The sequence below is a fragment of the Canis lupus genome, chromosome 1 (assembly GCF_048164855.1).
Source record: "Canis lupus baileyi chromosome 1, mCanLup2.hap1, whole genome shotgun sequence".
In the NCBI taxonomy this organism is placed as follows: Eukaryota; Metazoa; Chordata; class Mammalia; order Carnivora; family Canidae; genus Canis; species Canis lupus.
This window is the reverse complement of record NC_132838.1, coordinates 73,207,805-73,232,641: the sequence shown is the minus strand read 5'-3', so window position 1 is coordinate 73,232,641 and position 24,837 is coordinate 73,207,805. Positions and strand designations below refer to the sequence as shown.

The window sequence follows — 24,837 nt, the reverse complement described above, 5'->3', positions numbered from 1 at the left end:
ACAGACTCAGGAGTCAGACCCTCTGGCTCAAATCCCAGTACTGCTACCTTCTAGCAGCTCCGTGCCTCAGTTTCCCATTTGTCAAAGCAGGTAACTATAGTGCTGCCTTCCAGTACGGGGGTGATAGAAACGATGTCTTTAGAACAGTGCTTGCCACAATAAGCACCATGTGTTTGCTGTTGCGGTTGGTACCCTGCACACCGCCCTGAGTCCCCGTGGTGGCCCCTCCTGTGGTCCAGTGCCCGGAGCAGGTGCCAGCGAGTCAACAAGGCCACCCTGAGAGCCATCGTTAGTGACAGCCACCATTCTGGCCTCGAGACGTGCCAGGGGCTGTCTGTACGACATCCCGAGGGTGAAGATGGTCCTGCGGGAAGGGGGCTCTCCGTGAGGCTCAGCAGGTGCCCATCAGCGCTGTGCCACATTCAGTCCTGAAATAGGACCCTTCCGTGGGGCGGGAGGGGGTCCTTCCCCGGAGCTGAGCTCGCTTGCTGTGTGGAGAGCCCCGATCTCCCTCCCAGGGTCACAGAACAGCTCCAGCAGCTGAGTCTCCCAGACTCCGTGTTCAGTGAGACCCGCAGGTTCGTTGGCCTCAGCTGTTCTCTTGGAAGGCTCTAGAGCCCAACTTCTTGATGAACCAGAGAGCAAGGAGGGGGCTGCCATACATTTCTAACCACATTCTTTAAAAAAAAAAATCTCCAAATAAGTAGTTGCTTGGGAGTGTGGGGATTCCCGGTACTGGAATCTAGTTCTGGAAAAAGATTGAGATGTCCCATGAGCTACCTTGGAGAATAGGTCAGCAAGGACTTGTTGTAGTAAGTCATCACCGGGCAGGCCATGCCTGCAGAGAAGCCAAGATGGCAGATGTGTTTGCAGTTGTAACTGGGGTCATGTGGTGGAGGAGAGTGATCACCACCAGTAAGGACGGGGAAGAGAGAGGAAGAGGCCAATTTCACTGAAGAGTATCTTGTCCCCAATTTCCTTTATTTGTCATTTCATCCTTGATGTCCCTGTATTTCTCTCCAAGGTTAGGTGGGCATTTGGGGAGGGGGGACATGAGGACCCCAAACAGCCCAGGTCAAAGCTTCCCCTCCCCCATCCACCGTGACATTAAAAAAAAATCACCTCTACACATTTCCTGACAGACCTGGGGGGAGCCAGCCACCCTGAGACCCCCTCATGTGGATCCTAAACACATCCCTGGGGAGAAGCCTGTATCTGCACAGCAGGGGGGGTGGCCTTAAATTGCCTTGTCATGCCCTAGGATTACCAGTGGGCCAGATTAGCAACAGAAACGCCCCCTTGTTTGCACCTCTAATCAGGTGATGAGCCTAGGAACATGTTTGTTTTTTTTCTTGAGCTCGATATATTTCTTTTTCTCATAAAGGTTCAAAACCAAAAGCGGTTTCTCTTTGCAGCAAATATACATTAAAATAGAGTCTCTACAGCCTAGGTCTCTGGGCCGGGCTTGCCCTATGTCCCTGCACCTCCCTGGCCAAACCCGAAAATAAATATAGTGTTATTGCTCTGCAGGGCATAGAGGCAGTGCTCTCATTACCCCCTGAGGAGGCTGGGTGAAAGCTGATCCGGGGGACCCTGGCCACTCCAGGGGTCAAGGAGCTGGAGCCTGCTTGGAGTTATTGCTTGGGGGCAGGGGAAGTAATGCCCAGTGCAAATGATGAGAGGAGTGAAGGGTGCAGGGGCCTTTGCTCTCCAAATCCCCCTCTGCTCTGGAGAGGGGGTTGGATTAAGCAGCAGCAAAAGCATCACCCACTGGGAGACTGTGGCCTCACTCCCTTCCCTCCCTGAGATCAGGCTTCTGCCCCCACCACACACACACACCACATGTCCCCTGCAGCCCCCTTTGGCTTCCACAAGGCCCCCTACAGTCTGGGGGCACGTTATGGCTTGCAAGGGGCAGCACTGTGCCCAGAGCCTGGGTGCACACATTCCCAGCTTCTAAGAACCCCCTGGGAGAGGGGAAGGGAGGGCATAGGGCCTGCTCCCAGGGGCTGATGGTATTGCCCTGGCCTTGCCAGCAGGCTGTAGCACTGCCCAGACCCCAGCTCTGCCCCATTGGGGCTGACCCCATTCCAAGTGGGTCTTGCAAGCACCCCCACCCATGCCCACCCATTGCCTCAGTCCATCAGGGCCTCAAGCATCTCCAAGAACAGCTTGTGCATGGGCATCTTATCCTCCAGCTTCACCCCATAGAAGTGGGCCAGCACATTGCCCGCTGTCTGGCGCAGGAGCGGTAGTGTGAGCAGCAGCCTGCCTGCCCACTGCCGCTCAGCACCCCCTCCAGGGCCTGCCCAGCTGGCTTCATATTCCAGCAGGAACTCGTGTAGAGCTTCTCACAGCTGCTCCACAGCCTCAGCATCCTCAATGTGCAGAGTCTGAACTGGCAAGGGCATCTTTTTAAAGAAGGTTTCTAGGGAAGCCATGGGCTTCCTGCTCCAGAAATATGACAGTCCTCTTGTTGAGCTGCAGGGGGCAGCAAAGCACCAGCTGGAGCTGAGTGGGGGTCCTGGGGTCCTCATCACAGGGGGCTGACCCTGGGGAGATGAGACCTTGCAGCCAGTGCATCTGGGCAGGTGGAGCTGAGGGTGGCCGAGGCCAGAGCTTGTGGGGGCAGCCTGACCTCTGACCCAGCTCTCCACAAGGTGCCTGGGGGCCGCAGTGTATGGGAGCCTCTGGTCCTGTCCCACAGAGCCCACCCCACGTGTCTCCTCTGTGTGCTCAGTGCCCTCATATTGGGGGTTCCACGATTGTCCTTCCAATCAGATTTCCATAAGGTGATATTAAAATAGTTCCTTTTTGGGGGATCCCGGGGTGGCGCCTGCCTTTGGGCGTGATCCTGGAAACCCCGGATCGAGTCCCACATCAGGCTCCTGGCATGGAGCCTCCTTCTCTCTCTGCCTGTATCTCTGCCTGCCTCTCTCTCTCTCAATCTCTCAATCTCTCTGTCTTTCATGAATGAATAAATAAAAAAATAAAATCTTTAAAAAAATAGTTCCTTTTTTTATGTCTAAAATCAGACAGTGAAGAAAGATGCCTGAGAATATTTTGGAAAATAGGACGAAGTGTAGAGTTTGCCCAGAATTTAAAATTCAGTACAAGTAACAACATTTGCATAAGGAAGAGTTGCTGTTCCTCTCCTTCTATCTGCATCCTGCCACATGGGGCAAGTCACATAACCTCCTCCTGCTCTCCTCCGGCCCTCCCAGATTGCAGGTGGGCCTCCCTGTTGATGCGCTAGTGGTTAGTCATCTCTGCTGATGAGAGAGTGAAGCTAAGCTGCCAGGGGCAAAGGTGAAGGTTAACCAGAAACTGGGATTCACTAGGGTGTCAAAGAGTGATGCAATTAGCAAATAATATTCACTTAAGAGAGATTGACCATGTCTAGAAATGCTGAGAACTATTCTAGGCACGTGAGAGACCACAGTGAGCAAGAGGCAAGACTCAGACTGTAAACAAATAACAAAACTGGCAGATGCGGTAAGTCAGGGGTTGGCAGACGATGGCCTGGGGGACAGCCCACCACCACCTGTTTTTGTAAATAAAGCTTTATTGGAACACAGCCACACCCTTTTTTCCTACTGTGTATTGCTGCTTTCTGCATATATGGCAAACACAGGAGAGACCACCAGACCTTTATAGAAGGATGACTGCTTCTCCTGTAAGTGCAGAGATTCAAACAAGGTGAAATAAGAGAGGTGGGTTATTTCCATCCATTGGTCAGCAACACCTCTCTGCTGGTGACATTTAAGCCAACAGATGAAAGATTAAAGAGGGGAGGCAGCCAGAGGAGAGCTGGGGGATAGCGGTGGGAACAGTGAGTGCAAAGGGCCTGGGGCAGTAGAGAGCTGGGTGTGTCCCAAGAAACAGACCAAAAGGATTGAAGGCGCCTGGCACCAGGGCTTGAGCCAGGTGGTCTGGGGGAGGATCAGGCCTGAAGGGATCTGATTGGAGAGGTCAGTGCCTTTACACACCTAGGTCAGGAGATTGGGTTTGGTCCAGGTGTGCCCAGCAAGACCTGACTCTGGTTTTGGGACTTTCGCTCTGACTGCCCAGAAAGAGAGACCAGGTAGGAGGTGATCTTGACAGCCAGGCGAGCTATGACAGCACTTACATGGATTGTTGAGGCTCAGTTACTCTGTGAGCCGTGGGCTGGCATGCAAACAGCTCCCATCCGTGGGTAAATATTTAAAATATACGGTTAAAGCGAACAAGCAGGGATAGTGCGTGTTCTGTCTCACTTACACAAATACCCCTTTCTGACCACCTGGAGGGAAGGACTGGTTTCAAATTCCGATTCCTCAGAGTCTCCGCTGCTTTCCTGTCCTTTCCCCGAGCCTCCAGCCTCTCCTGCAACAGGCCTACAGCCATGGACACCCCAGGCCTCACCTGTGCAGCCAGCCCCACCTGCCTGCCTGGGGAGCAGGGGACACACAGGAGACTATTCAAGGCAGGAACCAGAATGTAGGAAACACAGTGGTCCCAGGTCCTCAGGTGTTACGCCAGGAGGTCCTGACCTGACCAGGTGGCACTTTGTGACCAGCTGGGAGCTCCTGGTAGAGAGAGGCCCGGGTTGGACTTGTGTGCTCCCCTCCAAAGAAGTCCATATTCTCCCACCTTCAGAGCTGGTCAGGAGCTACTCACTGTCTTCCTCAGGCCATCTCCCTATCAGAACCCCAGTGAGCCTTGGAGAGCGCACGATGGCAGCTGCCTTCTCAAGGACACCAGTCTGCGCCCCCTGCTGATTCACTGAACAGCTACATTCCTGGAAATGTCGGTGACTATTAAACCATATCCTCCAAAACATGCACTTTAGTGCTAAGATCACCTAATCACACCTTATATAAGTGCTCAGCAGACCGTCAGAAGGCAGGTGGACCTGAGAACTTGTTACGCCCATGCACCCACATCCAGGAGCACCCCCTCCCCCGCCATCTGAACTAAACCTGGAGCCACCCGTTTCGTTTCCAGCTGGCCCCCCGGGGGTGGTGTTGCCGCAGGGAGATGGCGAGTCAGGGTCCCACACAGAAGATGGGGGGACACGGGAGCCTCCAGCAGAGCTGAGTCTGACAGGTGCGCTTGCTGGGTGGTTGGAGGGAAGAGCACAACAGGGAGTCCACGCCCGAGTTTAGGAGGGGAAGCAGTGGCTGCCGGGCCTGATCTCAGGACACTAACAGGCAGTCCCCCTGACAGGCTCCTGCAGGGTCCCCCTGAGGCAGGTCATTTCTAGCACCCATCTTTATTGAGCCCCGCCCTGCCAGGTGCTGGGGACACCAGCTCTCCCCTCAGTTGGCTCCACTGAGAGGGGGAGAGTGTCCCTCACATCCTACTGTCTAGAGGGGTCAGGATGGGGAGCCTCCCACAGGGAGGAACATTCTAGTGCCCTGGATGCTGGAAGCTAACCGGCTAAAGCAGCGGGACCATCCTGAATTGGGGGAAGGAAAGCATCCAAGGCTGCCTTCCATGGTTCTGAGAGGCACCGGGGCCACTGTTCCGGAGCCAGGATCAGGGGTGGGTAATGAGGCTGCTTGTGAGGCCGGATGCAGCCGGTGGGCCGGGGCAGCAAGAGCCATGCCTCATTGTGCGAGCCTCAGGGTGGGGCCTCTGGGTGCACAGAGCACCTGCCCACACCGTCCCCCTCTTGGTATACTTGGTGTCAGTGTTCCCATGTCCATGTCCTCCCAGGACATGGATCTGGGCCGGGTCTGCACCTTCCCATTCCCTGCACTGTGCTTAGCACACGGGGTCTCCATAAATGTCTGCTGATGAGTGAGTGAGTCTATGGATTATCCTGCTTCTCCCTGAAGGGCTGAGAGAGAGGACAGTGGGAAGGTTCTTAGTTTCCTGGCCCTGTCACAGCAATTGTATTGGTACCCCCTGAGGCCCTCCTTCTCAGCACCTGGTGCCATCGCAGTGCCACAAGGGAACAGGACCCCTCCACACAGATGAGCAGGTGTCCCTCGCTGGCCTCACAGGGTTGCTTCACCCCATTCCTTATATACCATATGCCACGGACCTGGGCACATCCCTGGTGGCAGAGAGCAGACTGGTGGCTGCCAGGGGCTAAGCAGGAGGGGGCAGTGGGTGCTGATGGCCTCAGAGCTTCTTTAGGTGATGGGAACACTCTGGAACCAGAGAGCAGGGCTGCTTGTACACACTGTGCACGTACTAATGCCTCGGAGCTTCAGTCCACTTTAAAATGGCAAAAACAAAGAAAAAAATAAAAATAAAAATAAAATAAATAAAATAAAATAAAATGACAAAAACAGGGCATGTGCACTTTGCACGACTTTTTTTGTAGATGCAGTGGGATGGAATAAAACCTGTCTACGACACGGGTAAGAATCGCAGACTGGGCTGCAAGCGTCCAGTTGTTATAAAATAGATGCCGGGATGTGCTGTACACGGTGGCGGCCACCGCTACTAATGCTGTATTCCGTATTAGAAAGTTCTGAGAGAGTAACTCTTAAAGCTTCTCCTCACAAAAAAAATCCCCGAGGAGGAAGGACACGGTGAGAGTCCCAAACTGTGAGACTCAGCACTGGCAGGCTGCTCGGAGCCTTCTCTGTATCTGTGGCTCATCGGCCCCTGTCCCTCTGTGCTCAGGATGCTCACCGGGGACTCTTCATCCAGCAACTGCGACCCACGCAGAACCTCCAGTCCAGAATCAAGCTGAAGCTGTTCGGCCACTCTGGCTCTGGGAAGACCACCCTGGTGGAATCTCTCAAGTGTGGGCTGCTGAGAAGCTTCTTCAGGAGACGCCGGCCCAGACTCTCCTCCACCAACTCCACCAGGTTCCCACCGTCGCCCCTGGCGTCCAAGCCAGCAGGTAGGCACCGTCTCCCCGGCTCCTGTCTCTCCCCTGGGTGCCTGCTTCGCTGGGCGTTCCTGTCAAGGCCCAGGAGGACTGGTGGCTTGGCTTCGGTCACCTGGCTTGTGCTGACCACATCTCACTGTCTTGGTGGCTTTAGGTATGGTCTTACCCGGCTGTGGGCCCCACGTCTACCCTCCTGGCCCACACTGCGGATGCAAGGCCGGGGCCTCCCTGAAATCACGGTTACAGACACAAAGGGCCAAACTGCAAATGTGCAAATCACAGGATGGTGTCGTGTTCTGCTCTGAAATGCTTCACATGGTGAATTGCACATTATGTGCACATTACACAAATCTCTTTTAGATCCAGTGGGGTGGAATAAAACATACCTCCTACGTGGGTAACAATCATAGATCAGGGTGATCAGCCCCTGCAGACAAACCCAGTGGACGGATACGGGTTCCAGATCGCACACAGGGAATATTGGTCCCCGGGTGGGTTCTCCCCCTCGGGCTTTCTTCCTGGAATGCTGGGCGCACACAGTAACTCGAGAACACAGCAGCAGAGGTCACTTCCAACCCCGCACGTCTCAAAGTCACTTTGTGGTTTTGAAAGGCCCCTGATGATGCCATGGTTGTTCCGTCCACTCCTCGGAGCCCCATTGGGAGGCGGGCTTTGCCATCCTCCCCCTCCTTCTTGGACAGGGTCATAGGTCCTTTCACATCCAGAGCTTCAGCGTGCCTGTCCTCCCCGCTCCCCACCAGCCCAGAGAAGCAACTACAGGGCACACCAGGAATTGTGGCATCTGGGATGTCGTTTCTCCCAAATCCCCTCAAGTGAGGGAATTACATGTTGCAAAGATAAGAGTATATCTCTTCAGGGAGTTTCCTCAGTCACAATTTTCTGCAAGGATTCATTTTCCATACCTGACGTTACCAGATGTGTCAGTTCCCCATGTTGAAAACCATGGTTTAGACTTTTGTTTCTACGTCATCCTTCCCTCCATGAGGGAGGGTGTTTGGGGAGCATTCTTCGGGGCTGAGGGGTGGCACCTGAGAATCACGTGCCCCTTTCAACTTCTTTTCTCTGAACAGCAGTAGACATGTCACCACGTGAAGAAATAATACCCACAATGGATTTATAATTCATAGGAATACAGTATTGCTTCTCCATCGTACGAGTGCTCCCCGAGCACTGTATGCCAGGATGAGGACAGAGTGTGGGCCCTGTGGTGGCTCAATGAATCCATGCAACAACATCCAGGCAGCTCCCCAGCATGTTACTGAAGTCTCAAGGGGTTCAGTGGGCTGCCCAGTGTTACCCAGCTAGAAGGTCGTGGCACATCTGACTCTGGAGCCGGTGCTTGGTGGCGATGCTTGCAGCTCTGGCTGGAATAAGGGCATTTTCAGACACACATTTTAGGTTGTCTTTTAGGTTATCTTCTCTAATCGTGGCTCAGTTTGGAGGTGTCAGATGGCCTGCACCTCCTCTGAAGCCAGCAGTCTTCCATACATAATGATGAGGGTCAGCCTCTGTGTGGCCCAGGCCAGTGTTTCCAAGCATGTGTGTATGAGAGACACAGAGACAGAGACAAAGAGATCTATTTAGATCTTGATCTGGAATGTCTAAGTCCTCACTGAGTATGACAATTATGCCAGGAGCCCAGGAGCTACACTGAACCAGCCACAGACAGATGTTATCTCCTGTTCAGCCCCCACCACTCATCTTCCATATCTGGAAGAATCTGGAAGTAGATTCTTAATAAGATGTGGCTCGAAGGCCACATTATCCGCCAAGGTCACCGTGTGTAGCAGTGTCCTTCAGCCAGTGCATAGAGAGATTTGGGTCATGGGGCTCAATGACAGAAGATTCTGTTGAGGATGATGTCTGCTCTGGACCAAAGAAGCAGATCTCCTGGGGAGGCTACTTCTGTTCTTTCAACCACCCTTGCTTCAGAGCTGCGTCTCCAGGCCAAACCCTCACATTTCTGTCAAGATAACAGGTTAGCGGGGTCAGGCTTCCCTGACAGGACTGGTAGGAGGTAAATACTGCTGTCTCTAGTATCCCCAGTGAATCCATTCCAGAATCTTCCTGGTGTCCCAAGCATCCCCGAGGACGCTGGCTTTGCTACCAGAAGGAACTGGATGGAGGAACCCCTTAAGCTATATATTCTCTTCCCCTGGGATTAGAGAGCCTTGTTCTCTCAGGAGGCACAGCTTTGCTCTCCACAGTCACTTGTGTAAGAAGAAGTCCCCTTGGGGGGAGTGGGGGGGGACTTCAATTTGCAAGATTGAAGAAAGTGACAAATGCTGGAAAGACATGAGAGAAGGCCAAGGGGGCACCAAAAGGATGTCCAGCTGGCAAAGTGGCCGCTCCTTGGGGAGGCCACAGTAAAACCTAGAAGCAAGGAAGCGTGGAAAGCCGTGTGTGTGGTTGACATCATCTGTGCTGACCCGGGTTCACGTGGTGTACACGTGTCCTTACACTGCATCTTCATGACATTGTGAGGTTGTGTCATAACCCACTTTAGAGAGAAGTAATCCCGGGCTCAGAGATACAATGTGTGTCTACCTCAGGCAGGCGCTGAAACGCGGGGCCCAGGCCGCTGCTATGCTGTGTCATGTGTGGGAAAATTGTGTTCACTGCTGACATTCAAAGCTCAGTCCCCCCAAAAAGTTGAAAATTGAAGCTCTTTGTAGAAAATTGGAAGCCCTGGGTGCACCACTTTACATTGTATCTGATATCAGATATAAATGTGCCACCCGCGCACATTTCTGTCACCCAAACAGCAGGAAGTTTGTTTGCACTAGAAACCCCTGAAAATGCTGCGGAGAAGGGCTGGGCCACCAGCAGGACGCAGGACGGTGGCACGCGGGGGTCTGGCTGGCTCCGAGGCAGCCGCTGGGCCGTCGGGTCTCGGGCCCGCTGAGTGTGGGAGCGGAGGCCTCGTGGGGCTGCGGCGGGAAGGGGGTGGCGAGCAGGGTCGGGTGTCCCCGGGGAGCGCTGCAGGGCCGCCGCTGTCCCCACACCACAGGGGAGCGGGGTTGCGGGGTCGGAGGGGGCTCCCCGCAGGCCACCGCCCTCACCGCCAGGGGGCAGCGGTTAGCCAGAATCAGGGGTGTCTAGGCTCGCAGTGTCTCCTTGTGAAATAAGTTATTTTTTATGATGCTGCATACAAACGTGGTCCTAATGAGAATTCAGTGAGGCTCAGGAATGCCTAGCACTTACCCAGTCCTGTCTGCTCTCCCTGGACAGGCCTGGCCTGCTACTGTGTACAGTTGTTTTGCAGTCAACCTGACACCATATCAGGGACCAGAGTCCAACTGCTTCATCTGCATCAGTCAGGGTCCGGAGTGACATTCACGGAAGGACAAAATGGGCAAAATTCTTGGGAACATCCCAGAGACAGTGAAGCATCCAAGGCCTGGAATGGAGGGAAGCCATTCCCTCCCCAGGCAGAAAGATAGGAGGAAGAAATCCTATTCCTGAGAAAGCTGGAGTGTAGGGGTGAAGCTGCTCAGGGATCTGGATCACAGACACCCCACTGGTGGGCGAGGAGCAGCAGGTGGGGAGGGAGAGGTGGTGTCTGGGCCTCCTCTCCCCCAGCCTGTCCTATGCCCCCTGGGGGCTGACCCCAACCAGAAGCCCAGGTGTCAGGCAGGCCTGGGAGGTGCAGCCCCCGGGGTGGGCCTCTGGGGCACAGAGCAGGGCAGGGAAGGGACGTGGGAGGAGCAGCAGCAGCCCTGAAGCACTGTCCCCGGCACACGTGGGGGGGCCGCAGGGCCCAGCCCCAAGCAGCAGAGGGTGGGGATGACAGTGTCCCGGGAAGGGATGGGGAGTGGGCACGCGGGAGGGGCACAGGCAGGCCCGCTGCCCGGGTCTCACTGCCTCCTGTCCACCCACAGTCTCTGTGAGCATCAGCAACCTGTATCCGGGCTGCGAGCACGTGAGTGTAAGGAGCCGCAGCATGATGTTCGAGCCAGGCCTCACCAGAGGGACCCTGGGGGTGTTGGTGGCCCCACCCCCGCACCTGCACTGTGCGACTGACGACCAGTCCACGAAGGCCATTGACATCCAGAATGCTTACCTGAACGGTAAGATAGCCCACCCACCCCGCAGGGGAGGGAGTGCCTGCGCTGTCTGTTTCGGGAACTGTAAATCACCCCCCAAGGGAGCCCGGCCCGCTGCATGTGTCATGGCCCCACAAGGATGGACGAAGAGCCGCACAAAGTGACCTTGGGAGAGACCCAGTGAAGCCTGGCCACTTAACATCCCTCAAGAGTGAAACTAACTCCCCTGCCTCCCACCTACTCCCTCAGGAAAGCCCTGGGCACACAGTAGGCACTTAATAATGACCACTGAGCAAATCAATACGTTTTCTAAGCAGAGCCCAGTATTTATCTGAATGAGCAACCTTATAGAACACAAGCCCACTAGCAGTTTGACAAATCCATGTGTGGGAAGAGCCCTCCTTGAATACGTCTACACACATGGCTGATGCTGTGATGCAGGCACCGGCGATTTCCCCACGGGCACAATGTCAAGTACATCTTTGCTCTCAAACATTTTCAAGGAGATGAAGCTTTAAATACTGTCCGGGGAAGGTTACTCTCTCCGGCAACTGCTCAGTCGCCTGTGCAGTGCCCCCTGGTTCCCGGGGCTCCTAGGTGGCCTGTGTCACTTGAACCCCAGCCCCCGCCTTATTGAGACACGGTTCAGAGCAGGGATGAGGCAGTTCCTTTGAGACTTATCTGTGAGGACTGTAGGTTCGTTCAAGCGCCTGGCCGAGTGTCTGGCCCAGAGCAGGTGCTCAGAAAATGCCAATTGGTGCAGCTTCACGTGGGCTCTCTATGACCCAAAGCCCATGACTCATAGACTGTCACTGTGTGTACCTAGAGCAGAGGCTCGTCATCTACAGTGTGGGAGCAGATCCCCTGCGGGGCACGTGTAGATGCAGCAGCCCAGAGCTGCCAAGGCAGCAGGTCAGGGGGTCCCCAGGTGATGCTGCTGCTGGTCCGGGAACCCCGCTGGGAGGACCGCTGGCCCCAGTGAAGTGGAATTAAGTCCATGGGCATTTTCTCTTGTAAAAGCTGAGTGTTCTCTGAGCTCCTGGAGCAGAGCTGGCATGTGGCGGGGGAGGCGCGGCCTGTCCCCCCATCCCGCCCTCACCGGCTCCTCCCCAACTCCTCCCCGCCCCGGGTCAGGCTCCCCATGCTCCCCGTGCTCACAGAACCCTGCACACTAAAGCCTCAGGTGCCAGACTATTTATAGAGTCCTGTGCTCCTGGAGGAGGCCCCAGAAGAGCCCTTGGACCTCCCAAAATGACTACTGACTGAAGAATTTCTGACCCAAAATAAACACCAAAAGGAAAAAATGAGGGAATGGGATCCTGAAATCTTACAACGTAAGTGGGCCTGCCGGGTCATCCCAGGGGCTCATGGAGGGGGTGGTCACTGTCCTGCTGGGATGTGGCCATTAGGGCCAGGGGTGCCCACGTGTCTGGAGGGTCACTGGGAAATTCCAGGTGCCTTAGAAACCACAGAGCCTCACCCACAGTCACTTCCAAGAAAGGCCTCCATTGCTCAGGCATGAGGGAGAGCTGCCCCCAACACTAGGGCAGGGTCGACCTTCGACCCTGCTCCACCCTCCACTGCCCCCCACACTGGGTGACCTTCAGAAGCCCACCCTTCACAGTGCTGCCCACATCCTGCAGAGGCAGAGCTGCTCATCAGCTCTTGCATCTTTCACCTGCACAGGTAACCTGCTCACTTCGGACCCACCTGAGCAGATTGCTTGCTCACCTGTGGAAGGTGAATGTCATCCTTATTGAACCAAAGTTAAATTACATATCTTGGTGACTTTTCTGTTCCACATTATATAGCCTGTTGTGTTCAGAAAAGAATTTGTACTTATTTGAGGATGTAGAATCCTATCACACGCGTTCTCTGTCTGTGTGTGTATGTTGACGGAGACCCAAGGTCAGCCTTTGGCTCTGACCCCTTCCCTGTGGGGAAGGTGGAACATGTGTGTCTCGAAGGTGCGTGTGTCTCGCAGGTGCGTAGATAGATGGGCGGATGCTGCAGGCGGTGCTCTCTCTCTCCACAGTCCCTAAGTGCTCAGGACAGTGGTGACTGGCTGTTGCTGTTTCAGGTAGTAATCTTCTCTCCGTAGGAGTCGGTGATTTCAGTGTGTGGGAATTCTCCGGCAATCCTGTATACTTCTGCTGTTATGACTACTTTGCTGCAAACGATCCCACGTCCATCCACATCATCGTTTTCAGCCTGGAAGAGCCCTACGAGATCCAGTTGAACCAAGTGATTTTCTGGCTGAATTTCCTGAAGTCTCTGGTGCCAGTTGAAGAACCCATAGGTGAGCTAGCACACCCCACTGTGCCCTCCCCAGGGCCCTGCAGCCGCCCTGGTGGAACTACAGCCCGGGGCCAGCAGCAAGGCTCCTTTGGCCTCTCCTTCCTGTGGCAAGATCCTACCTCTGGCCGTTCCCAAGGATCAGCTGCCCCCTTCGTACGTAGGGAGTTTTTACAAAGACCAGGAGACCTGCCTCAGAGACCGAGTCTGAGCAATTCCTTGAGAGTCGTTTCTGGCTCTCTCCCTGCACCTTAGAACTGTGGTCACTTTTGTTGGTGGAAGTGGAATTCGTTCTTTGATGGCCTGTGCGCCTCCACCTTGACGGTACGTGATGGAGAAGCAGAATGAGCCCTCCTTCATTCTGTAGTTCCATCAACAACTGAAGGGACCATACGGAGTGGACGTGTTACCTTAACTTTATTCCCAGAGCAGCAGCATGGAACGTTCCTTTGCTCCCTTGTACAAAACAAAAAGGAGTGGCCTTCTTTTCTGGAAACTGGACTATCGATTTTTTTTCTTTGAAAATCAGATAATAATCAAATAATTGGCCTTAACCTCCTCAGGGTAACTCGGCTCTGCCTCTTTCTTTCACATTCTTTTTGATGTTTTCTTCCTAAACCTCCCCCAGGGGAGGCGCTCTGCCTCTGCAGTTCAGGGGGCCGTCCCAGCCTCACTGGCTATTTCTGCATTCAGAGGGCTTTCTTTGTCCTATAAAGACCAGAGTTAGGTTTCCCCTCACCAGACAAGCAGGGCCCACTTGGAGGAGTTCTGAGCAGCCTCTCCCAGGCCCAGTGAACAGGCTCATCCCCAGGTTGTCCAGACCTAGGCCTTCTCGGGGTCACCCTGCACCGCAGGCCCGGGGCCCTCATGTCTGCGAGCAGGCTGCACCCCCAGAGGCTGGTGTCCCCTCACCACCTGGGGATGCCGGCAGCCAGGGAAGAGGACCCACCTGTGGAACATCTGCTTTCTGCCCCCAGCATTCGGCGGCAAGCTGAAGAACCCATTGCACGTCGTCCTGGTGGCCACCCACGCTGACATCATGAACGTGCCTCGGCCAGCGGGAGGCGAGTTCGGATATGACAAGGACACGTCCTTACTGAAGGAGATCAAGAACAGGTGAGGGCGTCGCCAGATGCAGGGCCATCCATGGAACTCACGGGCCCCGGACACAGGGAGCAGAGGCCTCCTGTGCTGGCTTGGCTTTTGTGATATAGTTTTTATTTTTATCAAAACAATGAAAACGGACACCTGGGTGGCTCAGTGGTTGAGCATCTGCCTTTGGCTCAGGTCCTGATCCTGATGGAGTCCCACATCTGGCTCCCTGCAGGGAGCCTGCTTCTCCCTCTGCCTGTGTCTCTGCCTCTCTCTGTGTGGGTCTCTCATGAATAAGTAAATAGAATCTTTTTTAAAAAAGAATTGAAATTGTAACAAATGCAACAGACGTCAAGAGCACAAGATAAAAAACCCACAGACTTTGCTCTTCTTTCTTCACTTCCTGGGACCACTGCCCAGGGGGAGCTTCTGTTAAGTGTTTCATACATTAATCTTCCACTTTATGGAGGAAACTATAGTTGACAAATAACATTATTAGAGATTTCATGTCCATATTGTGGTGACCGGATGGATGACACTGCGCCCATCTAGTTAGTGAGCACATCCATCCCCTCACATCTCTCTCTCTCTTTTCTCTTTTTTTCTTTTTTTCTTTGTGAGAAAAGATGACTAAGTCCAACACGTAGTGAATGTCAGTCATGTCCTACAATGTCATCCACTGTTGTTACCACAGTTGACATAGATCCTCAGTTCTTTTTATTGCGTTACCTCTTGGCTCCTCCGATGACTGTCTTCTTCCCACTAAGCAGTATTTCTCAAAGTCTGTGTTTCCACTCATGAGTGGTTCGTGACAGTCACTGGTCAGACCGACCTGGTCTGGAAAGGGGGATGGGCCGGAGGGGGACCTTCCTGGCAAGTATTCCTGTAAAACTTCTGTTTCATTTATCAGGATGGATGTGCACAGGTCACAATGTAGAAATGTGTATTTTTACTTAGTGTCTGTCAAAATAATTTTGAAGCTGCAGCTCTATTCTGCTGGGAATTCGAATTCTTGGTTTATCTACTGCAGACACTTCCCGTAGTCCTCCTGACAGGAAAAAGAGGTCTCGTACTGATATTTTCCATATAAGGTGTGGCTGTCGTGCCCTTTCTCTGCTTTTACTCCATCGCCCTGCGGTGGCCACTGTCCTCCTAGCCTGCAAGGTAACAGCATAGGCCTCACCTGTCCTGAAATCTTCCCGTACTGTGTCCCTGCTGTTTGGTATAACTGGGGCCACTCCCCGCCCCTCCACCACCGTCCTAAGGACTCGGAGCGTGGGGGTCACCACCCAGTGTAAGGTGACAGAAGCCAGCAGGGAGGGGGTGGCCTTTGCAAGGTCATAAGAACTTTCTGGCTTCAGACCAGCTTTTCAGGCCAGCAGGAGCCTGCCGTCTGTGGGGACAACTGGTGGGACTGCATCACCTTGAGGCCACTGCTCTTCCCTTAGGTTTGGGAACGATCTCCATATTTCAAACAAGCTCTTTGTTCTGGATGCTGGCGCTTCGGGCTCTAAGGACATGAAAGTACTTCGAAGTCACCTGCAAGACATTCGGAGCCAGATTGTCTCGGTGAGTGTGCTGGGAGGCTGCAGGCCCACCTTTGCTTAGACCATCTGGTCACCCTGGAGCTGGCCTCTTTGTGCTGTCCTCTTGGTTAGGTTTGGTTCCCAGGGGTCGTGGTAGGAGGCAGCTGCACGGCCATGTTTGCTGTGGGAGGAGGAAAGAAGGATGAGAATACGGAGGTGGCCTGGAGATGAGGGGGGTTATGGGCATAGGGGCCACATTACAGTGTGTAGGATTCTGACAGCTTTAGTGGCCAGTCTGCAAGTAGCACGGCCTTTTAGAAATCACAGAACCTGGGACACCTGGGTGGCTCAGTGGTTGAGCGTCTGCCTTTGGCTCACGTCATGATGCCAGGGTCCTGGGGTCAAGTCCCACATCAGGCTCCCTACAGGGAGCCTACTTCTCCCTCTGCTTATGTCTCTGCCTCTCTCTGTGTCTCTCATGAATAAATAAATAAAATCTAAAAAACAAAACAAAAAAACAAATCGCAGAACCTACCCAGAAGTGACTTATTGTGAAATAGTGAGACAATGCAGAGGAGCACCTGCATGGCTCAGTCAGTTAAGTGCCTTATCTTGGCTTCAGCTCAGATCTTGATCTCATGAGTCGTGAGATGTAGCCCTGAGTCGGGCTCCACACTCAGTCTGGAGTCTGCTTGAGGATCCTCTCCTTCTGCCCTGCCCCTCAGTTTTGTGCATGCACTTGCACTCTCTCTTTCTCTCAGATAATAAGTTTAAAAAAAAAAAAAAGAAAATGCAGAAAAATAGAAGAACCATCACCAGCAAAATTTATTGAAGGACATAAAATAATAGATGCACAAATGGATGACACTGGGCTCTTGGGCAGCAAGATCTTATTCAATGTTTGGTTTTCCCATATTGTGTAAGCTTGGTACAGTCCTAGCATGCATCTCCTGAGAGTGAGACAATTGGGTTGGGTATTTTACCTTAAAATTTCAGTGGAAGTATAAATAAAACCTATTATAAAGGCTGTGCAATTAATAAATCCAAAATCAGCAACTGAATAAGTGGAATAAATTAGTGTAGAAATAATCCAACATCTATAGAAACTTACTAGAAAACAGAGATTGAAATTTTGAGGAAAATATCTCATCATTGATCTGACACAACTGCTGTTAGTCTAGAATGAAACGAGATTGAATTCTACTTACTGTGAATTCCAAAAATAAATTCTAGGTTGATAAAAACTTTTAAATGTCAAAAAGAAAAAAGCCCACAATATCTTGAATGTCTTTTTAAAATAATGTGGTACTGCCTTGGAAAAATCTTTCAAGCAATATAGAGAACCCTAGAAGTCTTCAAAGATAGCATACCTATCTGACAACATAAAAGCTGGCATTTCTTTTCTGACAAATGAATTCCATGAACGAAGTTAAAAGGTGAAATAGACTAGAAAAAATATTCTCTGTGCCTCTGACCCGTAAAAGGTTGCTAATCTATGATACTCAGTAAGTTCTCCCAAGCTGATGGGAAAGGGGTTAGCATTCCAAGGGCACAATGCTCCCTGGAAAGTTCCTGCTGCCCCGGCCTGGGTGTGAATGCAGAGCATGTGTCCCAGCCCTGGTGGTGGGTGGCCTCTCTCCAGGGAAAGCTTACTGCTTCCATGCTGGGAGGTGCTCCCGTGCACACCACCAGACTCCAGCCACGTGTGCTTTAGGAATCTTGAGGAAGACTCAGGGCCCTCCGGAAGCCTGGCCCTCACCCCAGTCAGTGGGGAGTCGTGTAGGGGCACTCAGAGGAACCCGGTCACAGAAACCAGGGGTGGTGATCGGGAACGTGGTCTGTGAAGGACCCCAGCACCTCCCCACCAGGGGGCAGTAGGGCCTCTGCCCTGGGCTCCGGGGAGTCCCTGGAGAGTTTTGAACCAGGGCCTGGTGACATTGTTTGCTTCACAACCCCCACCCTCAGCTCCTGAGGCCAAGCAGGTGGAACCCATCACACAGACTGCCTGTTTCCCTGGGAATTTTATTTTATGAATAGGGAGTGGGATTTAGCTGACTCTCTCCTCCTGGGGCACCTGGTGCTTCACTGCGATTCCTGCAGCCCCTGGATGCTGGGATGCTGCTTGACATAAAGGTAGAATTCGAGAAGGGACTGCCTGATAAATGATGCAGGGCAGTGTATGGCAGGTGTTTTTAATTAGGATGGTGTGCGGATTATAGGAGTCTGTCATACACATGATTTATTTAATCAAATTGAAAGATTAAAAACCTATTTCAAGGGGAAAAGAGGGGATGAGCAAAATGGGTGAAGGGAGTCTGGGAGATGCAACCTTCCAGTCACGGAATGAATAAATCACAGGAATAAAAGACACAGCATAGGGCATGGAGTCAGTCGTATTGTAATAGTGTGTGGTGAGGGAGGTACTACTCTGGTGTGCTGAGCCCAGCGCCACCTACGACTTGTCCAGTCCCTGTGTCACGCACCTGAAACTCATGTAACATTGCATATGGACTATAGTCAAATAAAAATTTTTAACAATTTGTTTAAATAATTTAAGAAAAAAATATATTTCAAGCCCATTACCAAGAATTGGTCTAATTTAAATTGTACTTTTCACAATGGTCTCACAGATACCTAATTTGCTGATAAAAACCCACTCCAGTATTGCTAATGATAGTTACTCTCTTTTCCTCTCCCTTTGCTCATAAAGTGATCATGTTCCAGCTAAAGGAGTCACTCCAGGGGAGGGACGGAGGAACGGAGAGAGCAGAGCATTAGGGGCTAAGGAGCACTGTAATGGAGTCTGTACAGTCCACAAGGATTGTTGTGAAGCCTCCCCACTCTTCTCCATTAGCAGCAGCAATGAAAGCATCTATACCATTTTATGCTTATAAATGGATTTTGCTTAGAGGCAACACTATAAAGAACTGGCCCAGGGTACCCAAAACCTCACTAACTCGTCCCAAGTATTTCTTGCAACAGTGCAGAAAAGAGCGCCGTCCTTTCTACCTGGGCTTTTCCTGGGGAGTCCCTGTCGGCTGCATGTTGATGTGTCCTGCCCTGCACGTTCTAGGTTTGCCCCCCGATGACCCACCTGTGTGAGAAGATCATCTCCACGCTGCCTTCCTGGAGGAAGCTCAACGGGCCCAACCAGCTCATGTCTCTGCAGCAGTTTGTGTACGATGTGCAAGACCAGCTGAACCCCCTGGCTAGAGAGGGAGACCTCCGGCGCATAGCCCAGCAGCTTCACAGTGCTGGCGAGGTAGGGACTGGGGCCTGGCTGGGATAGTGGCGTTGGGGATGTTTTTCTGTCCCCAATCCGAAGGTGCTTTGGGGCTAGAGAGGCAGAGTGGAAATAGCCCCAGGACCCATAATCTATCCAGACACGTGGCTGTCACACAGAAGCCCAGGTGATCTTCTGACCTGCAGTCTCTGCTCCCCCCACACACACCCTGAGAGCTGTCCTGTGGTTTTGTTTGGATTTGTTTGTTTTACATCTTGTATGAGTTAGGGAGCACTGATCCTGCTACACTGGGTTACTGGGCCTCTCCTCTCTCCTCCTGGGGCACCTGGTGCTTCCCTGCGATTTCTGAAGCCCCTGCATGCTGCTTGGCATAGGCTGCTGTGTGCTCCAGACAGACTCTTGGGTTCACAGATGGTTGAGAAAAGGCCGTGATGAGAGGATGTCCGGAGACAATGAGACCCAGCAAGCAGTGTCCCAGCAGGTGACCAAGCAGTGGGACTCTTTACTCCTGTCTTTGTGGCATTCCGCACTGCCCTGCCCTGGGGTGTGGTGTGGGAATGCATCTAATTGCATCCTATTTCTGTCCCCAGAGAGGGGACATAGCCTTTGTGTTCCTCCATCCTGTGACATCAGGGGACAGTTTAGGCTAGTCTTGGGCCATGAAGAGCAGCTCTGAACATGAAAACCCAGAGGCGGTTCTGAGAATTGTAGACAGCAGGAGCTTCCTGTCCAGGCTTAGTGCTGCTTCTGACTCGAGGCCAGTTTGTATGGATTAGAGAGGATTGAAATCATGACCGAATCCAGTGACCCTGAGAGCTAGGGTGTCAAGCAGTGAGAGCATGAGCCTCTGAACTCCACTGAAATTACCGGTGATCTACAGGCCCCCCGGGCAGTACTTTACAGTGATTGAATCCAAGGACTGGGATCCAAGCTTACATTATAAGATGCTTATTATAAGATAAGATTAACCATAATAATAAGCACGCCCCATTGGCCCAGGATTCCCTTGCCTTCTGGTATTTGACTAGCAGTTTCTAGATCAAGGGTATAATCCACTTTTATTCTACATCATGCCCCACCTTGCCCTTGAGACTTTAGAGAGTAAGTGAAGATTTGGCAGTAGGAGTAAGGGCGAGAAATCCATCAGGTGACCACGCTCTGCATGGCTGCCAGCCTCCCGCAGTGCTGTTCCTGCCGCCAGTGAGGAAGGCCCAGTGCTTAGGCACATTTCCCCAGTCATCCTCCTGTGGTATCACTTTCCAGACCCTTTCTCTGTGCATTAAAATTTTACATGATGCAGTAATAGAACAATCTGAATCTTTTTTTGAAAAATTTCAAGCCTTCAGAGCGGCAAAAGTAACTCAGAGTCACCATATACTTCATGCTTAAATTAACCAGTTAATATTTTGCTCCATTTGCTTTCTCTCTCTCTCTCTCTCTCTCTCTCTCTATTTGCTTAACTTATTTTGCAGATACTGTGACATTTCAGCCCTAAATAACTTAGCATGTAAGCCTCCTAAGCCATGGGTTGTTCTCCCACTGGCACAGGGTGGAGGAGGGGCAGTGAGGGATCCCCCCAGTTGAGACCAGAAGACGAAGCTGGCAACTCCTTATAGTTTCCACAGTTTTACTCAGGGTAACTTAACCAGCAGAGGAGATGTGGCGGACAACGACCCAACTGCACCGCTGTTCTCCACAAAGCCTGGACCTTAGTCTGCAGGTTTTAGCTAGCAAAGGGATGCCCAGACGGGCATGTGGTGAGATAGGGTCTGTGTGCACCTCACTGACCTCTGACATTGGATTCGATCTTGTGGCACCATGTGTGTGTGTCAAGAAGGAGAGAGCCTTCCTTATGTTTACAGGGAGTATGCAGGGCCAAAGCAAGCCTCCCACCCTCCTGGCCTTGGTGGGCATTTCTCAGGTATGTCTATTAATCTCCAAGAGTCCCCAGAACATGTAGCTGAAGGCATCAGGGAGTGGATGTGAACAAGACAGTGGGCTAAGAACAGGGTCACCCATGTTACCACAGTATAATTAATTATGTTCCAGAAACAGCATTGAGAGAATACTGCTATTGAAGTTACAGCTCTCGTTCTAGTGTTTGCCACTGATCCCAGTCATAGCTGTGTTTATTCACTCGTGTGTTTATTTGGGGATGTAGAATCCAGTCAAAACATACTCGTTGCATTTGGCTTCTCTCTCTCTCTCTCTCTCTCTCTTTCTCTCTCTCTCTCTCTTTCCCTCTCTCTCTCCCTCCTGTCTTTCATTCATTACATTGACCCTTTTTTTTGAATGATCAAAGGTAGACTTTTCAGAGTCTCTCTCACGGCCTTCTCAAGCTGGTATTCTGGCCCGCTGTTGGATTACTGAGGTCCATCCACATGAATGGCCCGGGTCAGTTTTTGCAACCTGTGCACAGATTTTATCCTTGCTCGGTCCTCTGGTGCTTTGAGCAGCTGGCAACTAGCCCTCTCGGTCCCCAGGCGTGACTTCCTGTTGTCCCTTTTGGCAGATCAACATCATGCAGAGTGAAACGGTCCAGGATGTGTTACTCCTGGACCCCCGCTGGCTCTGCACCAACGTCCTGGGGAAGCTGCTCTCCGTGGAGACCCCCCGGGCCCTGCACCATTACCGGGGCCGCTACACCGTGGAGGACGTCCAGCGCCTGGTGCCCGACAGTGACGTGGAGGAGCTACTGCAGATCCTCGATGCCATGGACATCTGTGCCCGAGACCTGAGCAGCGGGACCATGGTGGACATCCCTGCCCTGATCAAGACGGACAACCTGCACCGCTCCTGGACAGACGAGGAGGATGAGGGGAGGGTCTACGGGGGCGTGCGCATCGTCCCTGTGGAGTACCTCACCCCCTTCCCGTGCGGCATCTTTCACAAGGTCCAGGTGAACCTCTGCCGGTGGATCCACCAGCAGAGCGCAGAGGGAGATGCGGACATCCGCCTGTGGGTGAATGGCTGCAAGATCGCCAACCGTGGGGCCGAGCTGCTGGTGCTTCTGGTCAACCATGGCCAGGGCATTGAGGTCCAGGTGCGAGGGCTGGAGACGGAGAAGATAAAGTGCTGCCTCCTGCTGGACTCCGTGTGCAGCACCATGGAGAACGTCATGGCCACCACGCTCCCGGGCTTGCTGACCGTGAAGCATTACCTGAGCCCCCAGCAGCTGCGAGAGCACCACGAGCCTGTCATGATCTACCAGCCGCGAGACTTTTTCCGTGCGCAGACCCTGAAGGAGACCTCACTGACCAACACCATGGGTGGGTACAAGGAGAGCTTCAGCAGCATCATGTGCTTCGGGTGTCACGACGTGTACTCACAGGCCAGCCTGGGGATGGACATCCATGCCTCAGATCTGAACCTCCTGACCCGGAGGAAACTCTGTCGTCTGCTGGACCCACCTGATCCCATGGGGAAGGACTGGTGCCTTCTCGCCATGAACTTGGGTCTCCCTGACCTCGTGGCCAAGTACAACACCAATAATGGGGCCCCCAAGGAGTTCCTCCCCAGCCCGGTGCACGCCCTACTCCGGGAGTGGACCTCCTATCCCGAGAGCACAGTTGGCATCCTCATGTCCAAACTGAGGGAGCTGGGGCGTCGGGACGCAGCGGACTTTCTGCTGAAGGCATCCTCTGTGTTCAAAATCAACCTCGACGGCAATGGCCAGGAAACCTACGACTCAAGCTGCAACAGCGGCACATCTTATAATTCCATTAGCTCGGTCGTGTCCCGGTGAGGGCAGCCTTTGGCCGGGGCGGTTCTTTGCAGAACGGGGGGATGTGGCCCAGCTTTCCCATGGGAAACCCAGGGTGCATCCCTCCCTGAGCCCACGTACCGAAGGACGCCACCCTCCTGTCTGCTTCACCAATTTCTCTGCCGCTACCTTCCTCCCTCTCACACATTCCACTGTGTGTGAATGGTCTTTCTGGCTTCAGAACAGACCATACCCTGCCCTTTGGCCATTGGAGAAGCGAGAGTCCCTCCTCTCTGTTCTGGATCCATCTCTCATCCTCCGGCACCTGGCTCCTTGCTGATTCCTTACTGGAATTCTAACTTTCAATGAAATTTTTTAAACTACAGTATGAGATTATCCTTTAAAAAGAAAAAACGAAAAAAAAGCACACATTTATCCAAAATGTGTATTTATTATAGTCTTTTCCTGGTTAGACCATGTCCTCAGCTCATCTCTTTGATATTTGTAGGAAAGACTCCCATGTATGGAATTCCATTGTATGACTGATAAACAGACAACATGTGAGTGCCTTTGCAGAAGAGGGTGTGTTTGAGACCATCCAGGTCAGCCAGGAGCTGTCGAGAAGGAAACGCTCCCTCTCTGTCCCTTGCTGTCTGCTGATTATCGCCAGAGGTGCTTCACCCTGTTTTTCCCCCCAGTAATTTTTGTGTTTCACTTGGCAAGGAAAGGGGAGGAAGGAGTCCTCTTCTCGAGTCATTTTACAGCCAATGTTGTTTTCATGGAAAGACACTTCCTGTTGCTCTTGTGTCAATGTCCGTGTGCTCGTCCACGTGGCACCTGCAGAACTGTCCCCCTGCATCATATCCCTGCTCATCTCAGGTAGAAGGTGACACAGCTGTAGGGAAGGGAGGCCTGTGGGGGAACTCAGAAGACCCCCGATTCATGGTCTGTGGCAGTCCGTTGGTATTGTGCATAGCAGGGGATTTCCAGGTGTAAATCCTGGTTCGGTAACTTCCTATACTTGAAGTCTAACAAGATGAAGGAAGTGAGTTTTCTTGCAGTGATTTTAAATTGTGGTAGAGTTTTAAGTTCATATGAGGAAACGTGTCCTAATTCTTCTGTCCTGGGAAGCATGTAATTTGAATGTTACATTACATGTGTGTATATGTGTATATATATATATATGCAGTATGTATATACATATATATGAATACAGGTATTTTTACTTAATCTATACAATGTAGTAAAAAGATGTTGGTTTTTCTTTTCTGGTCTCTCTTTTTTTTTTCTTTTCCTTTTTTTTTAAATATAAATAAACTTTTGCTTGTTGCATTGGATTGTTGGTCTTTAACTCAAAAGGAATCCTGTTTCTCTGTTTCGTTTTCATCCATCAGTACCCACAGAGCAGGGCTAACCAAACTGAGGTCCAGAAAGTCAAGGAACCTAAATTCCCATGTGGAAACACCCAGCTTACTGGGGTGGAAGGTGTTATTACTAAAATTGGGGATAGTACAGGGAAGTGGGTAGAGCCCAGATGGTTTTCACATTTGTTCTCACTTGAGGAAAGGTGTCCCTTCCATTGTCCTTGCGTGTCCCACACATACATGGAATCCTTGGGTCCCGCCCAGGCACACGGGGAGCTTTCTCTGTCTTGTACAGGGGTGCGGGGAGCAACCCACAGGAGGGAGAGAAAACCTACCTCAGAAGATGCAGAGCCCCTGCCCTTCCCTCGAGACAGAGCCCCCGGCTGCAGGCCATCGCCAGAAATGCCAGCTCTGACCTGCATGGTAGCGCTGAGTGACAAAACCTGCATTTAGTAAAATCTCAAGACAGTTTTGGAAAAAGAAGAAAAAAGATGAGAAGGAAAAAGAGTGAAATGGTAATGGTGATTTTCTCTGTGGAGCTGGGAATGCAGTTCATTTCTGTTTTGCCCAAATCACCCACAGTAATCTATGATATTATGATGAGAAAAAGAAATAGAAGTGAAACAAAGCTAAAAGCTACACATAGTCATGCCTAGAAAGGGCGGCACTGAGACTGAGGCAGTGGTTGCCACTGTTGTCTTGCGTCACTTCACT

General features: G+C 52.2%; 1 protein-coding gene across 3 annotated transcripts in view; it reads left to right on the top strand.

Moving 5' to 3' along the window:
* The window catches only part of DAPK1 (death associated protein kinase 1), a 170,182-nt gene extending 146,091 nt beyond the window's left edge, over positions 1-24,091 (top strand). For all 3 annotated transcript variants that reach the window (XM_072835399.1, XM_072835391.1, XM_072835381.1), the window contains exons 20-26: positions 6,622-6,844; positions 10,735-10,923; positions 13,001-13,198; positions 14,172-14,310; positions 15,735-15,855; positions 18,886-19,074; positions 21,569-24,091. In XM_072835399.1, the coding sequence (XP_072691500.1) occupies positions 6,622-6,844; positions 10,735-10,923; positions 13,001-13,198; positions 14,172-14,310; positions 15,735-15,855; positions 18,886-19,074; positions 21,569-22,801 (2,292 nt within the window). In that variant the 3' untranslated portion in view covers positions 22,802-24,091. The remainder of the gene's footprint in view (positions 1-6,621; positions 6,845-10,734; positions 10,924-13,000; positions 13,199-14,171; positions 14,311-15,734; positions 15,856-18,885; positions 19,075-21,568) is intronic.
* The last annotated feature ends 746 nt before the right edge of the window (positions 24,092-24,837 follow it).